Source organism: Glycine max, chromosome 16 (assembly GCF_000004515.6).
Source record: "Glycine max cultivar Williams 82 chromosome 16, Glycine_max_v4.0, whole genome shotgun sequence".
Taxonomy (NCBI): Eukaryota; Viridiplantae; Streptophyta; class Magnoliopsida; order Fabales; family Fabaceae; genus Glycine; species Glycine max.
This window is the reverse complement of record NC_038252.2, coordinates 30,897,852-30,915,378: the sequence shown is the minus strand read 5'-3', so window position 1 is coordinate 30,915,378 and position 17,527 is coordinate 30,897,852. Positions and strand designations below refer to the sequence as shown.

The 17,527-nt window shown below is 33.7% G+C and overlaps 1 protein-coding gene and 1 long non-coding RNA gene across 2 annotated transcripts; one reads left to right on the top strand and one right to left on the bottom strand.

Moving 5' to 3' along the window:
• Nucleotides 1-5,313: 5,313 nt before the first annotated feature.
• LOC100526997 (uncharacterized) lies at nucleotides 5,314-7,554 on the bottom strand. Its single transcript, NM_001250131.3, has 3 exons — nucleotides 7,488-7,554; nucleotides 7,091-7,352; nucleotides 5,314-5,652 (listed from the first exon to the last, which is right to left on the bottom strand). Exons 1-3 carry the CDS (start codon nucleotides 7,531-7,533, stop codon nucleotides 5,604-5,606), a joined length of 357 nt encoding a protein of 118 aa, NP_001237060.2. The 5' UTR covers nucleotides 7,534-7,554; the 3' UTR covers nucleotides 5,314-5,603.
• Nucleotides 7,555-13,403: 5,849 nt separating this feature from the next.
• LOC100776459 (uncharacterized) lies at nucleotides 13,404-14,713 on the top strand. The gene is made up of 2 exons (XR_418859.4): nucleotides 13,404-13,737; nucleotides 14,399-14,713. It is a non-coding gene; the product is annotated as an uncharacterized lncRNA (long non-coding RNA).
• Nucleotides 14,714-17,527: the final 2,814 nt, after the last annotated feature.

Below are 17,527 nucleotides of genomic sequence, written 5' to 3'. Positions count from 1 at the left end.
CACGATTTAGACTTAATTTCTTCAATGACATACTCTGCACAAGGCTGCTAGTTCCGAAAAATGACAACATTTCAATGATTCCAAATGGACCAAACTACTGCAACCCAAATGAGCATAAGTACACCTTGAGACTTTACACCTTTAACCAAGCCATAATGACTTCAAAAATGGTGGACTTAGGCAGCCTTCTAGTACTCTCACCCACAGAGCTTCCTTCTCGTTAATTACCCTCCATCTCCACTTAGAGACTAGTGCTTTATTAAATTCATATATATTTCTTATGCCAAGGCCATCTTGCTTCTTACTCTTAGTTACTACTTCCCACTTGATCCATGCTATAGATTTATCACCATTTTTTGAGCCCCACAAAAAAAGTTACATTATAAACGGATAATTTGAGATACAACCTTTGAGGGAGCACGATAAAATGATAGAAAGTATAAAGGAATAGATGAGAGAGTAGAATTAATGAGACTAACTCGGCCTCCAATTGAGAGATGCCTCTCCCTCCAGGGAGTTAGCTTCCTTTTCATTTTCTGGATTACTATCCTCCAAGCGTCCTCTTTGCGAGCATTAATGCCTAACAGAACACCAAGATAAGTGAACGGGATGGTGAGAATCCTGCAATTCAGCACCTCTGCAAATCTGTCCATAGAGTATCTTTGCACATTAACAGCTCCAAGTGAACTTTTATGGAAGTTCACCCTAAGACCTGCAACAATTTCAAACCATCTACAATACATTTTAAAGTTATAATGTTCTTAAAGTTTGGCTCCATGAGAATGATCGTGTCATCTGCCAACCGTTGAATTTGCCTTCCTCCAACAAATGTCGATTGAGTTTCATCAAAGATTTTGCTCAAAAGAGGTTTCAATCTCAAAGGTAGTACTTTAGTTATAATCTTATACAAGCTACCAATAAGAGATGTTGGTTTATAATCTCCAAGACCAATAGGCACCTCCTTTTTTGGAACCTCTAGGTAGTTTTCCAGAAGAATGGAATTCCCGCATCATTCTCATGATATCATCTCTCAGGATGTCCCAAAAGCACTTAATAAAACAGAAATTGAACCCATCAGGCCTTAGACTTTGATTTTTGTCACATTCCTATATAGCGGCTTTCACCTTATCCGCCTCAAACATTTTCCCCAAGTTCAATCTATCTTCTGTTGAAATAGAGCTAAAGCTTACTTTGTCCAATGTTACTTCCAATTCCAAAGGTTGTTGGAATCAGATGTTAAAAAATTGGATAGTTTCCTTTTTGACCCGAGTAAGGTCCTCTGTCCACTCACCATCTATAGAGATCCAATTAGTAGAATTAGATCTTCGTCGCCAATTCACAAAGGAGTGAAAAAAGTGGGAATTTGAGTCACCCTCTTGGATCCTACAAATTCTCAATCTTTGAGCTAAAAAGAGTGAATTTGAGTCACCCTCTTCCTCTTGTAGAATTGTCAAAGGGTTGTAAACGAGTTACTTGTAAGTAGGTTTTCAAGATTAAACATGACTCTCATGGTAACCTTGAACATTACAAGGATAGACTTGTTGCTAAGGGATTTACTCAAAAAGATGATATTGATTATAAAGAGATATTTTTACCAATATCATGAAAGGATTCTTTTAGGATTATCATGACATTAGTAGTCCATTATGACTTGCAGCTACATTAGATGAATGTGAAAACTGTCTTTCTTAATGAAGATTTAGAGAAGAATGTTTATATGGACCAACTAGTGGGGTTCTTGGTTGAAAGAAAGGAACACATGCTATGCAAATTAGAGAAATCAATATACGGTCTTAAGCAAATTTCCCGCCAATGGTATTTGAAGTTCAATGATACTATTGTTTCCTTTGGATTTAAGGAAAATACTGTTGATCGGTGCATATATCTAAAGGTCAGTGGGAGCAAGGTTATTTTTCTAATTTTATATGTTGATGATATCTTGCTTGCAACTAATGATTTTGGTCTTCTTCATGAGACTAAGAAGTTTCTTTCTAGCAACTTTGAAATGAAAGATATAGGTAAGACAAGCTATGTGATAGGGATAGAAATATTCCGAAATAGATAACAAGAATTGTTAGGTTTGTCTCAGAAAACATATATCAATAAAGTACTAGAGAAATTTAGGATGAAAAAGTGTTCGACATCACTCGTTCCAATTCAGAAAGGACACAAATTTAGTCTCGCACAATGTCCGAGAAATGATTTGAAACGAAGACAAATGGAAGTAATTCTGTATGCATCAGTTGTTGTTGCATCTACCGTGGAAGTTGAATTTGTAGCATGTTTTGAGGGTACAATTCAGGCTAATTGGTTGCAGAACTTTATTTCAGGGTTTGAAATTATTGACAGCATTGTTAGGCCGCTAAAAATGTATGGTGATAACTCCGCAACAGTATTTTTCTCTAAGAACGACAAGTACTTTACAGATGCTAAACATATGGAATTAAAGTACTTTGTTGTAAAGGAAGAAGTTTAGAAACAAAGAGTGTCAATAAAATATATCAGCACAAATCTTATGATAGCTGACCCTTTGACAAAGGGATTACCGCCCAAGACATTTATAGAATATGTTGAAAGTACGGACATTATTATTTTATTGACACTTTGAGCTCATTTATGGATATGTTTTTTTATTACATGTTCTCTATGTTTGCATGCATATTTGTATTAGAGTAATCTTAACAGGTTTTGTCTTGAATAAAGACATTATGTTGGTTCAATTATGTACTCTTAATAATGGTCATATTAAGGAGAAGACTAATTTATAATACATAGAAGAAATTATGTCGATTAAGTGATGTACAACCGTCATAACTCGAATTGATTCATATTCTTAATCATGAAATTATGATGTATCCAATATATAGAACATAGAACAGTTTAGTCATTTTAATACGTATTATGTTAATTTAATCTATTTATTTATTTAATCCATAATGTTTGGTAATGTCACATGAGTCAATTGAGAGAATGTTAAAATTAATGTCTCATGTGAGAAACATATGACTTATGTAGGGACTAATAAATAAATAATTAATAATAAAAAATTAAATTATAATTGGATTAAATAGAACAAGTTTCAGAAATAAGCGTGAAACATTTAAGATTTACATTTCATGCATCCTTATGTGGAAACCTAGGTTTATTCACATATAGCTTCATACCATCCAAGCGTATGCTATCATGTTCCCTTTCGAGTATAGTGTTGTCCTTCATGTCTACATAACTGACGAATCCAAATCTCCAACCCTTTCGATCGCATTTTCTTGGGATCACCAACTAGCAAATAGAGCCTTTCTCCTCGAACACTTTTTGCAAAGGACCCTCATCATACATGTTTGAAAAATGGGTAAAAAAGGACTTCATGCCTTTTAGATCTCTCATAGTACCCCTCCCCAGCCTCGCCTCTTAACACCCTCTCACGTCAATGCTCCCTCTCATTCTCTCATCTATCATTTATATATGTCATTATATTATTTGATTATTTAATTTTTCCGGTAATTTATTATCTTTGAATAAAATATCATATGTTTATTTTTTTTTTCACTTTAGTTAATTCCTTGTTACATAAGAATCATATCAATCGCTACATAAATATCACGTCAACATTAATAAAACATATCAGTTGTAGTTTGATTTTGGATGATTAATTAATGAGATGATCAAGATTGTTTATTCTAAAAATAATTAAAAACTAAATATTTTGACTTAGAAATAGGAACCAAAATCAACTGAATTTGAAATTACAATATCAAAATTACAATTTAGTCAATAATAAATAACAATAAACAAAAATATTTTTCTTAAAAACTGAAACCGAGATTCTCTGTATCTGTTCAGTGTAAACTTCGTCTCATCTCTCTCCTGAAACAAACCCCATCAATCTAAATCTACACGAGCAAGGCATCTCTTCCTCTTATGGTGTAATTGTAACCGTCAGAAAACCCACAAATTGGACATCGAATTAACGTTATGGTTTAATTTCTAATTCCCTCATAAACATTGTAATTTGGGAAAATTTTAATTCTGCCTCTGCCTCCACGTTCAATTGTTTCAAACTGTATCCCTTGATTCAATTTTGTAATTCCCTTTTTCCTAATTCCTTTCTCCAAATTCAGTGGATTAACTATCTGTCTGCAATTTCATTTTAACTTTTTTAGTGTTCATTCTAATGTTTCATTCCAAGAAGAGATCGTTGCCTTCTGTTCCTTCTTCCGTGACACAAAATATTGTGATGGGCAGCCACGGAAATAAGAGGAAGGTTGGTTACTTGGTTATAGAGAAAATAGTGGATTTCTTTTTTAAAAAAATGATTGTTTATTTTTATTTGTTATTTTACATTTTTTATTTTAACATTAATTATAAATTTTTTATTGGTTGTGTCTATGATGTATTGGATTTATGTTCCCACACAAAAATTTCTCCATTATTTCTTGTGATTTGGTGCATTGAATTCGGTCATTTTAGTGGTACTAAAACTTCAATTTCTCTCTCTCCATAGTTTCTAACTTTCTATTGAAAATAACAAAAAATGCAAAATTGTTCATTTTGTCAACTACAGCCACAGCAAATCCAAAGTTTTATACAACATTGATTTTTCGCAAAACCGTCGCAAGTACCTTCTATGAGCCAGCATTAAACTTGCTCTGAGAAGCTATACAATAAAAAATTGTATACCCTTGGCGTATTAGAAATTGTATGAGAAAGCATGTTTGTAAAAAGATAAAACAGTACAGGTTAAAAATTGTATATGTATAAACAGACACTAAATCAGTAACACTAAAATCTATCCTTGGCGTATTAAAATGGTTCGAATTATCAATAAAAATATTCTTTCCCGAGCATATATATGGACGTCAAGTTGAAAAACGAAAGGAGGAGGAAACTGCTTGGATAAAAACGTTTATACTGGTTCTTTCTTCTACTTAACAACTCTACAATATCCTACAAACTATATGTACTAGCAAGTATTTTGCTTAAGGTGTTTGATATGCTATATAAACTGTGTAAATACACTCGAGTAATTTCCAGAGCTACTCATTATATTTCAATTTTCAAACATGAAACAATTGACCTACGTGTAAAGTAAGATAGCAAGTTAAGCGTCGTCGCCTGTAAAGACTTGTAACAAAAACAATACTTTGTAGCTTGCAGCTTGCAAAGACTCAAAGTGGAAAGAATAATCAAAATTAAATTAAAGAAAAATCTCAATAGGTAATTGCCCGTTAATTGATTCCATTGTCCTCTGGTAAAAGTGGCCTTCACAATTGAAATTCTCATGCTAAGTATAAAAGAAAATGATATTGATGCGTAAAGAAGGCGAGTAATATGTAACAAATTTAACCATATCATTGTCTGTTACACCTTATAAGAAACGGTTTACATTTTCCATTATAGTGTTCGTACAAAGCAATTCACATATAGACCACATCACAGAACCTATGCACAGACCAGGATTTAGGGTAGAGGGAAAAGACCAGAGTTACAAGAATGACCAATACTTGCCACCTCTCACACTTATTATCTAGAATTGTAGCCACATTTCTCTAGAGAGCCATAACAAAGTGCAGCAAACTGAAGAAACAACTTTTGTGGTGTGATTATTAGAAGCAACACTCCTCTAGCACACAACAGCAGCAAAGTGCTGCGATGCTGCAAAATGTAGATGAAAGATTCTTACTCTTATTTACCACCATAAAAAACTAACAGGAGATGAATTAGAGTACAGAAACTAAGAAAAAATTTCATGCGATTCTTTTGTTTTAATGAAAAGAAGTTGATGTCTCAAGCTGAAATAAAACAATTCTATAGAACTTCATTAATGATGCATCAGCAAAGCTAATTGAAGAATTCTGCATACTAAGGATTAAGGGTATGAAACATTTTTCTGCTTATACCCTTGGTTGAGAATTTATACCAGGAAAAACTTTGATTCAGAAATAATGTCTTAGGCTCATGAGTGAAAATGTAGCAAGTCAGTAAGTAATTAGCACATACATTTATACTAATATGTATTCTTTTGGGCATGACACTGCTACTGAGGTTAAACTTGATGCATCATCAGAGTTGTGCAACAGAACCGTCAATTGCTTTGGTATTTTAAAACTAGGATGCAGTACCTTAAGTAATTTTTATGCTATTATCCAATCAGAATTAGAATTTCATCTTATGAATCAACATAATACAAGTTTGTATAGAAGTAGAATTTCATCTTATGAATCAACATAATAAAAGTTTGTATTAAAGACCAGTATAGGTTACTGAGGTGAAACTCCAATTCTAATTGAAAAATAGTACCAAAAACATCTAAGAAACTACATCTAATTTTTATTCTTTCACAAAGAAACAGTTGATCCTTTCATTCTAACACATACTAAGCTGTGCACCTTGAAGGCTTAAACATGACAGAATCTCTCCAATCTAGGTGGATATTAACAAACCCAAACAAGTGATACATCAAATGTTAGCTAGAGCTGTCTAAGCCAAGGATAACATAAACCATAATAAACCAAGCCTTAGCCTCCCACTTCCCAACTCAAACCTTCTCACTAGGATATAATAGAATTAACATATCCTTCCATACTGTTTAACCTCAAATTCTCATTAACTCTTCCATTTGAATGTTTTGTCAACAATCTCATCCCTCATAACGTTTAGGGTTAAAACCCTCATAAACTATTTAACACGAAAATGTTCACAATCAAAAATATAATTGCCACTCTACCAGGAGAATTAGATCTAAAGGGAAATAACAAACAAAGCCACGAGGACAGACTAGCACACTCTAAACAAAAAAGCCAGACTGCAAAAATAAAAATAAATAAAAGGTAAGATATGTTTTAGATTGCTCAATTTTTGTTAATCCGTGTACTTTTTACTTTAGTCACCATGACATTGGTACGAGGTATCAATTTTTGATAACTAATTTGAGCCGAAAAACCTGACTGATTCCATTTCTCCTTCCAACCAAATTTTTTCAATCCACAGACAATCTGAATCCAATTCCACTCGGACTAACAATTAATTAGATAATTATTTTTAAAATATAGGCACTAAGATAAACGCTCATAAACAAATGAAAAAAACGTACCAGCCTCGCAGGAATGAAAAGCACCCGGGCTCATCGTGGAGGTGATGATGATCCACGTGCTGGTAATGGTAGTGCGGCGGCGGAGGTGGCGGTGGACGCCCGTTGTCGAAGTAGCCCTGGTAGGAGTCATACGGCGGACGCTGCGGCGGATGCGGTGGAGGGTACCCACCATATCCCGGAGGCGGCGGCGGCGGAGGGTACCCTTCATGAGGCGGCGCCGATGGGTAACCCGGTTGGGGTGGAGGGTAAGGAGATCCGTGCCCTATTCAGAATTCAATTGAACAAATTAATTCGGCAATCTCATTGAAAGGATGAAAAAAAAATCGAATAATTGAAATTGAAATCAAAGAATCATAGATAGATTAAGGGAATTAGTAGGGTATTAAGTGTGAGGTACCTGGGGGAGGGTAGGATTCGTGCGATATTCTCTGGAAATTGCTCATTTCAGTGTGTGAATGGGTGAGAGAGGGAAGAGCTGAAATAGACAAATAGTACAAGAGTTGAAAAATTAAGACTTTTTTATTGTTGGGTAATTTTTTTCCATTTTTCATATTCAGGTCTTTTTTAACTTTTTTTATTTATTGTTGGGTAATTTTTTTCCATTTTTCATACTCGGGTCTTTTTTAACTTATTTTTTTATTATTGGGTAATTTTTTTTCATTTTTCATATTTGGGTCTTTTTTAAATGATTTTTTTTTAAAAAAATAAGTTATAATAAATATTGCGATTTTTAACTCAGAAATTATTACATCGACCTGTTTTCTTTTTTCAGAAAATAATTTAAAAATGACCCACGTGTAAAAAAATGAAAAAAAAAGTAAAAAATTAATTAATTGAAAACCGATGGGACCGGTTTCTTGATTGTTAGTTGGTTCGGTCTGGCTAGTAATCATTCGCCACGTCTTCACACAGCGAAGCCGACTTTCCATACATCTTAGGCTTATTTGGTGTGATGTCACATTAGTAAGCGTTATATGCTATATATTGTTTAATTATATAATATTGTGTGATTTATTTTATTATGTAAGATAATTGAGTTTAATTTTTGTTTTTTTAATTAAAGGTATAAGATTTTTTTGTTGTTGTAAATTTAATATTTTTTTAATTTAATTTAGTTTAAAAAGACATTGTAATCTATAATTAATTCCAAAATTTTCTAATTCTAAATCTAACCTTTCTTGCATTCTATGAATCTTTCTCACCGTCATCACCTATGAGAGAATTGCATGTGGTTGGGTAGTGTTTTTCCAGGGCATTCCATATTAGCTCGTAGAAATTCAAACCATCAATTCAAACAGCTTTTTGCTTCTTTTTTTTATCGACAAAAAGTATATTCATTATATAAAGAGATATCGGTACCATTCCCCTCTCATAAAACAAGTATTTCCATATCCCACTCCATATAGTCCGATATAGGCAAATTTCTCCATTTAGAGTAGTTTTAGAAACTATTTCTCCAGATGGAGTTGTTTTTAAATTATTTCCAAGAGGGGACAATTTTTTTACGTGAAAAGCATGTATGTAGGACCCAAATCGTTAAAACCAGTGACGAGTTTGGTGTCCTTGAACAAATCGCCAACGTCAATGGCGATACCAGTGACCAAATCGCCACTTAAAATGGCGACACACGCAGCTTTTGGGAACCGCCAATCAAACTGGCGAGTTCCGTGAATTAAGCTTTTTGATTTTGGTTTTGTTTTCTTTTGCTGAACGATGAAGCATGAATTGGAAATATTCAACGATACGTGTCAGGTTGTGAAGCAGTAATTATGACGTGAGGGATTGAGCGATAACTCTGTATGTAAATTAAAACAACTTATATTCTTTTATAGAATTATAAATGAATACAAAAAAATTAACATTCGATTCGATTTAAATTTGAAGATAATAATACAACTATAACAAAAATATTTTAAAGATAGTATGGGATTTTTTAGAAATTAAAATAAAATAAGATTTAATTTGAATTTAAAGATAATGAAGTATTCTGAATAACAACATTTTTTTTATTACAATGATAACAATAATTAATACAGTTTAATGCCAATTTAAAAATATAATTGTAAGTTAAAATAACTATAGAATTAAAACTAATTAAGTTAATTTGATTCATCCTACTAAAAAAAAGTTAATTTGATTCTTTTGTCAATTTTTCATATTTTATCATTTTATCTAAATATTCTGCAGAGTTATGAAGATATAAAATAATTTCAAAAGCTTATAAATATTAAATATAAAATGTACCAACATGATGATATTTAAAAGATTTTACAACAAATTATTTGAGGATAGGAAATTTTAATCTTTATTATTTTGAGTGAAATTTATTTTTTAGTTAGTAAATTCGAAACAAAAATAAATAAAAATTTATTTGTTCAATTTTTGTAAAGTTTGTAGGTAGAAAATGAAAATAACGTTTAGATCAAATTTCTTTAATTTTAAAATAAAAACTAATTAATTTAAAGTAGAAAACAACTAAAAAATTAAAATACGATTAAGTTTTATTTATTTTTTTCTAAAAGATATTTGCCCACTCCCGTAGTCTATATAGCGCGAGGTCAGTTCCAATTTATGCTTCATGCTTTAGCAAAAGAAAACAAAACCAAAAAGCTTAATCCACGGAACTCGCCAGTTTGACTGGCAGTTCCCAAAATCTGCGCATGTGTCGCCATTTCAAGTGGCGATTTGGTCACTGGTATCGCCATTAATGTTGGCGATTTGCTCAAGGATACCAAACTCGCCACTGGTTCTGACGGTTTGGGTCCTGCATACATGTTTTTCACGTAAAAAACTACCCCTCTTGGAAATAATTTAAAAACAACCCCATCTGAAGAAATAGTTTCTAAAACAACCCAGATGGGGAAATTTGCCCCCGATATATATACCTCTCCCCTACGGCAAATTTCTCAAACTAGGTTACTTTTAGAAACTAATTCCCAAAATGGGGCTGTTTTGAAACTTTTTCTAGGGGGGGTCTGTTTTTGAAGGGGACTCGCCAGTGGGGTTGGCGAGTTGGACACGTGGCAGCGCCTGGTGGACTCGCCAGTGGAGTTGGCGAGTTGTTGTCCACGTGGCGGCCACGTGGCGGGTCCCGCCACTCACGAAATGTTTTTTACGGAAAAAAAAAATTTAACTTCAAACGCGTATAACTTTTGACATATTATGGGCCTCAAACGGACATTCCTATCAAAAGTTATACGCGTTTGAAGTTAAATTTTTTTTTTTCCGTAAAAAGCATTTCGTCAGTACGAGTGGCGGGACCCCGCCACGTGGACAGCAACTCGCCAACTCCACTGGCGAGTCCACCAGGCGCTGCCACGTGTCCAATTCGCCAACCCCACTGGCGAGTCCCCTTCAAAAACAGACCCCCCGTGGAAAAAGTTTCAAAACAGCCCCATTTTGAGAATTAGTTTCTAAAAGTAACCTAGTTTGAGAAATTTGCCTCTCCCCTACTGTATTCAGTGTAACGTTTTCCCCCAAATGCTAAGTATTACCCCATTACAAATATCCTTACAAAAGTAACATGAAAACAAGTGTAGAATTACAAATCCCCACGCAGCTTTTCGGTGATGCACGCTCTTGATGGGCTTTTTGCTTTGTTAATTCACGAAAAACGACCCAAAACAAAAAGCTCCTCTAATGGAGCTTGTGATTCGTTGAGGGATATAGCCTTCTTGCATTCTATCAATTTTTCAACTTCATTCAATATTTCCCACCTTCACATGAGGAAGACTAGGTTTAGAATTAAGAAAATTAAGAATTAATTAGGGATTAAAATGCCTTTTGAAATACATTAAATTAAAAATAAAAATATTAAATTTACAAAAAAAAATTAAGCTTTAATTATAAAAAATGAAAAATTTAACTTAATCATTTATGTGACAAAAAAAGTTCCATGACATTATATGATTGAACAATACATAAGGCATACCGGTATGACTTATTTTAAAGTTGTACTAAAGTAACGACCTATTCAGGATGTTTTCTCACTTATAATTTTAAAATTTTCAAAAATTAAAATTAGTTTTGAGTTTCGTTTTATTCTTTATTTTTAATTATTAAAAATATATTACAAATTAAAGATAACTAAAATAAGTCAATCATTTCATCTTATATCGTTCTACTGTAAAATAGTGACAGTGACAAAGGTAGCAGGGTAAGAGTGGTGACGGTGACAATAGTAGCAATAACAGTGGTTCGATCAACCCAAATAGTTGGATTGTTTCGAATGCGACCTAGAGGTTTAATTGGTTCGAGTTGCCTATCAGATCGATCATACATTGAACCAAGTGAAACTCGATACAACCCGATTAGATTTGTGGTTAAACCGATGACCCATTAAATGAGTCAAGTCATGCCCAAAGGAAGAAACATGCTGAGTCATGCAGATCAATCAAGGTTGGGTGGTGGTAGCAGCGTGGTGGTGGTGGAGGTGACAAACGACGTGGAGGTGATGGCGGCGATGGTGATTGTGGTGAAATGATGATAGTGTGGTGGCAATAGTGATGATAATGGTGGTGGCGATGATAGTGGTATGGTGATGTTGGTTAGAATGTATTTTTTAAAATTAAAAACCAAATTCACAAAACCTTTTTTCTTGGTTTTGGTTTTGATAATGAATGTCAAAGTTTTAAAATTGAGTTAAAAATCAATTCAACTCCATTTTTGTCGAATATGTTTTGTTTTGAAAATTACATTTTAAAATTGAAAATTAGAAACCCATGCCTCAAGTCTAAAACAAATTATAAAAAAAATTATTTTGTGTCCTTGCATGGTAAAGGAAGCCTCGATGGAAAATTGGAAACTAATCGTATTGTATATAAATTTAATAGATATTCTACACTAATATCATAGTAAAAATAAATAGTGTAGAGCTTTATTAATTTTCTTAATACATGTTGGTATGATTAGGAGAATAAAAAACATATTTAATCGTCCTTAATTCATACTTATCGTAGTCTTATAAAATATGTAATTATTATGAGAAATAAAATTATAAATATAAATTACAATCATGCTTGAATTATTAAAATTAAAAGAAAAAGACAAATAACTTTTTTAAGCCACTCATATGTCGATTGTGTTTGATTTAGAGTGAGTTGTAGGAGAGAAATATGAGAGAAATTTTGTACTTTTCATGTGAGATCTATATCTTTTACATTCTATTTTAATTCAAAATTTCTTAATATTTCCATCATCTTTATTTCTATCCTCTAAACCAAATGAACCTGCAATGATTCCTCGGAGTATTTGGCGATGCTAGAATGAGAAGTTATGGGATAATAAGAATAATTTTGATGAATTTGTAGTGTAGTGAGGTGATGAGTTCTTCCAAGATTAGTCACGGTTCAAGTCGTTGGACGCTTGCTTCCATAATCAACAACAAGTGCAACATGTAGATTGTTGGGAACCACCTCTAAACAGAGACATAAAGTGCAATGTAGATGCTGGTTTTTTAAGAATCTTAATGTTGATGGATTTAGGATGTTCTTTTGAAATGACTTGGACAACCCTGATTCTAACAAAAGTTGATTGGAGTTATCCATGTCATGATGTTCAAGAAGGTGAAATATTAGAGTACAAGTGTGAAGTGAAGTCTCACATTGCATAGGAATGAGAAGTTTGAGCACCATATAAGTGAAGACAAGACCCATAAACCCCGAGCCTTAAGGTTTTGGGTTAAGGTGTGGTATCAGGTTCACTTTTATAGTTGCTTATAGTTCATTGGTATAAATCTTCCCAATGTTTACCCCTTTAGTTACACAACAATTGATATTATAGCCTATGGTTTGACTTGGTGAACAACTCAAACAAGTAAGATGGTGGCGAAGGATCCTAGGCTTAGGGATCCCTTGTATTGAAAGTTTTCCTGACAGTAGGTCTAAGCGGTGCGGTGTGTCTTGTGTATGCAACAATGGTGCAAATATCTAGAGTATGTGGGCTCTAATGGCCACCATGGAATACTAGTGGATGATAATGACTTCCGTTCAAGGGGACTACCATGTGAAAGAGACTCACACTTGAGGGAGAGATTGTTGGAGTACAAGTGTGAAGTAAAGTCTCACATTGTGTAGGAATGAAAAGTTTGAGCACCATATAAGTGAAGGCAAGACTCATAAACCTAAGCCTTAAGATTTTGGGTTAATGTGAGATCTCAGGTTCACTTATATGGTTGCTTATGACTCATTGGGATAAATCCTCCCAATGTTTAGGCCTTTTTATTCCCTCAACAGTTCCATACTACACCCGTTTATGTGACACATTTTAATGATAAATATTTTTAATAATTAAAAAAAGTTTTTTTTACCAAACACTGAAATAAAGCAGGAAAAAGCATAACCATCCGCTCCTCATCATGTACTACACGATTTCAAAATCACAAGGATAACCTTTCATTGTCGCACCTCATCGCAACCTGAGCACATCTCACATCATCCCAACCTGATCACATCTCACATCATCGTCACACATTGTTGTAGCCTAAGCATTGTCTCAAATCGCCGCAATGAGAACAATGCGCATCGCCCTCATTGCAACCTGAGCTTTGCTTCACCGAATTTGGAGTTGCTTCACTTTTCAGTTCAAACATCTGATAAATACTCTTTACCCCCAATTTTCACCACTCCAGTCTTCACAAATCTTCTCAGGTAACTCTAACCTCTAGTTTGTAAAACCTTTCAACTATTCCATGGTCGTGATTTGTGCCCCTTTGAATTGGAACCTTGGATTGTAAAACCCTAAATCCCTAATTGCATCTTGTGGTATTTTTTATAAGAAACCCCCTCCCCGATATTACCTATAAGCACAAACTGGTATTTCTCTACATTATGGGACAACCCATAATTCATATATATATTTTTATTTTTATTTTGTAAGAAACAAACATATACATTTTTAGTTTGGGTCCATAAACATAAAAAAATACCTTTACTTTTAGCTTTCACCTTAATTTGTTGGCTCATTTTAGGAATCAAGATGTTTCTTTTATTTCTATAAAGCAGGGAAAGCTTCCATAATTTATATTGAAGATTGAATCACTCAAAAGATTGATAGCTATGATGTTAATTTTTTAAAACTAGCAAACCAAATGAGAATGATCAAAAGTAGTATCAATATCTTAGAGCTTCTTGAATTAGGCATTAAAAACCATTGAGGCATGTGTTCTTGGATTGAAACTTGGCACCTACTATGTGTCATTTATTTTTATGTGTAACTAGTAACATTTGTTAGTGTTGTTAGTGTTGTTGTTATTTGGCCTCATGATTTTTTAACTGATGTATGAATCAAAAATTTTGTGGTGATCATCAGGAGATATCCAAACCAGAGGATATGGAAATACAAATACCAAGAAAAGACTTGCATTGTTATTGGAGCTAATTCAAGAATTGGCTATGCAATTGTTGTTGAGGGTCTTGCAAAGTAGTTTTTGTCTTTCTCATATGTTTGTTTTTGGAATTTTGCACTTTTAAGTTTGAAATTACATGTTATGATTAATGATTTTCAGAGTGGTGCAACTGTCTATCTTGTATGTCATAATAAGGAGGGGTTACACTTTCTGATATTCAAACTAAAATTGACAATCAAAATGTATATTTAGAGTTATAAATATATTTTTTTCATGTATTTCAATTCACTAATCTTATTTTGAATTTTCAAATCACAGACACAAGAATTTCCTAATTTCATGCATTGTACATGAGTTTTATTATGAAACCTTCCACAATTTAGTGGATTAGCTAAAAGCAATTGGAAATTTTATGATTTTATATGCCTATAATTTATCTAGCAGATTTGTGACCTCTATTGTCAATGACATCAAGTCATTCACTTCCAAGTTTTTTAAAAGAATGTATCAATTCATGTGTTAGTAAATTATCAATTGTCTCTCAACAAAATATTATATTTCCCAACATAGTTGTAGCTACCAGTAGTTTTAGTATGTGAACTTCACCAATACCTATGGATTGTAGATTGTTGATGAATACTTTTTCTTTTCAAGATTATAACAATGGTTAATCCTTTTTCATTAGTGGTTAACTCTAATTATTTTAATATAATTACTCAAAAGCCAGGTGCATAAGAATTTGTTTGTGAGACATATGAAGGGCTCGTTAAACTTATATGAGGAAAGGTATGTGTGATGTATTTTGCGAATAATTCAGCCTCTATCATATAGGATCATGCACAATTACTAGTTAGTTATGCTCAAGTTTAAGGATATTTTAATAACTTAATTGGTTACATATGAAAGCCACCAAAGTTTTTCTGGTTTCCGATTTGATAGAGTTCTCCAGGTCATAGAATATCAAAACCGCCGCCTCACGGAGGCGGCACTTGACCGAAATCATCTCGTGCTTGATTTCCCCATGGTTGGCGGGGAAAAGGCTCTCCATGTTCAGAATCACATCCCTCAGGGTCTCGTACACGATCCCACGCGAGAGGTTGCCGAAGAGGCTCGCCGTAATGTTGTCCTCTGAAGAGGAGGAAAATGAAGATGAGTCTCCTCTTTGTCAAACATTAACTCGACTCTGCTCTCCGGGGAGCCACACGGAGGTGCATTCCTTCCTCGTGGGGATCTCGCGCTCTAGTGGCTCCTACTACATCTTCTGCACTTTATCCATGCTGAGATTCTCGTACCTTAGTAACTTGTGTATGCCATCTTCGAATGCGTGCCTTTGCAAAGTGCGTACCTACAATCATTTCTTTAGCTATTTTGCTCCATTTTGTAACCGTTTCCTCTTGCTGAATCGCACTTATGTCGTTGATGATCAAGTTCGTTTTTCCCTTGACCTTGTTTTCCTCTTGATCTTCCTCTTGATGAGACTGAGCCTACTCCGTGAAATGTTTCATCAACTTTGAGATGCAATTCATGCATTCCAAAAACGACGAATCCTCTTCCCCATTCTCACCCAATTTGACCTCATTTGTTTCGTACTTCACTATTTTCTCTTCTACTAGTTGCAAGAAAATGGGGATGAAATTAGGCATATCCAATGTGGTGACTTCTTTGTTGTTAGCATCTGCATTGTGTTGTAGAGTCGCAAGCTATGAAACACCGACACTGACACGGACACCAGACACGACACGGATATGGACACGTGAACACATGTTAAACACATCAAACTCAACCCAGACATGGACGTCAGTGTCGATGTCGGTGTCGTGTCAGACACCGAACACGGCAAGGGACTGGAGTGTCTGTGCTTCATAGGTCGCAAGCAATTAGTCGATGTCTTCTGAAACCTTCTCAAGGTTTGGAAGAGGAGAATCCGGTGGAGCCTTCGCGGATTCTTTTTTTTTTTTTTTTTTCTTCATCCTTTTTCTCTTCCTCTGTGGGATCTTGGTCTCCTTCAGCATGTTCTGAATCTGCGAGTTTTTCAGCTTCGTCGTCCGGTTTGCCGTCGAGTTTATTATCTTCGGGCTCCAACACCGACGAATGAGTACTGTTGTCGCTGGTGTTCATGTCTTGATCATCTTTGTGAGCCAAACTCTACCAGAATTCTCGATAAGGTTATTCTCCATTGTATTGTGATTGTTGCGATGAAGATTTGGTTTCCCTCATAGAAAGATAAACAAATAGTGGAAATAAGGAGTTTCATATTGATAAATGCAAATACAACATTGGTCGGAGAATTATCCACTTTGTGTTTTTTTTTCTTTTTTAATTTTTATTTTCCTTAATTACTTCTTTTTTAGTTTTGATGGATATTGAACTGTTACTGTTTCGGCTTTTTTCTTTCTGAAAAATTTTACGGGGCTGAGAGTTGAAGCGATTGTGTAAACGAGAGAGAAGAAAACAAATGGACAGAAAGCCTTCAATGAGAACAAAAATTACACATGGCAAATCTGTGCGGTTGACCGTTGACTCTCATTTTCCTTTTTCTTTTGTTTTTTAACCAACATGAAAAGTAAATTTTGTATCTATTTTTATAATTGTTAATTTAGAACTTGAAAGTAGTACGATTGTTTCTTGACATTCTCAAACGAGTGACTCTAGTATAAAAAATTTACTCTTAACGTGAATTACTTTCCGTAAATTTAAATAATTTGCTCAATGATATTAGATATTAAATTAATTGATACACTACAACAAGATATCAAATAAACAATTCTTAATTATTATAAAGATATTTTCCTATCATGTGAAACTTAAGTGAAATTTTTTTAACATGTTATTTGTCATTAACTTAAATTAATTAGACTTTATTTTTGTTTCATCATTTGTTTATTGAGTATTTTTTTTTAAATTTTGTATTTTTCAATAAAGAGAAATGTTATGCCTTATTAACCAACATTTTCATGATTTTGTATTTTTAATAAGTTAAAAGAGTGTATTAGAAAATAGGAAGTGTTTATGATACTTAAGTCAATTTTAACCAACAATAAAATGTGTTAAAGATTTTTGTCCTAGGGATTTAACCTTAGGTTCAAATTTGG

Coding starts and splice junctions, on each gene's coding strand:
- LOC100526997 (NM_001250131.3), bottom strand. CDS start 7,533: ATGAGCAATTTCCAGAGAATATCGCACGAATCCTACCCTCCCCCAG. Junction 7,353..7,487: donor CGAATCCTACCCTCCCCCAG/GTACCTCACACT, acceptor AATTCTGAATAG/GGCACGGATCTCCTTACCCT. Junction 5,653..7,090: donor TTTTCATTCCTGCGAGGCTG/GTACGTTTTTTT, acceptor TACATTTTGCAG/CATCGCAGCACTTTGCTGCT.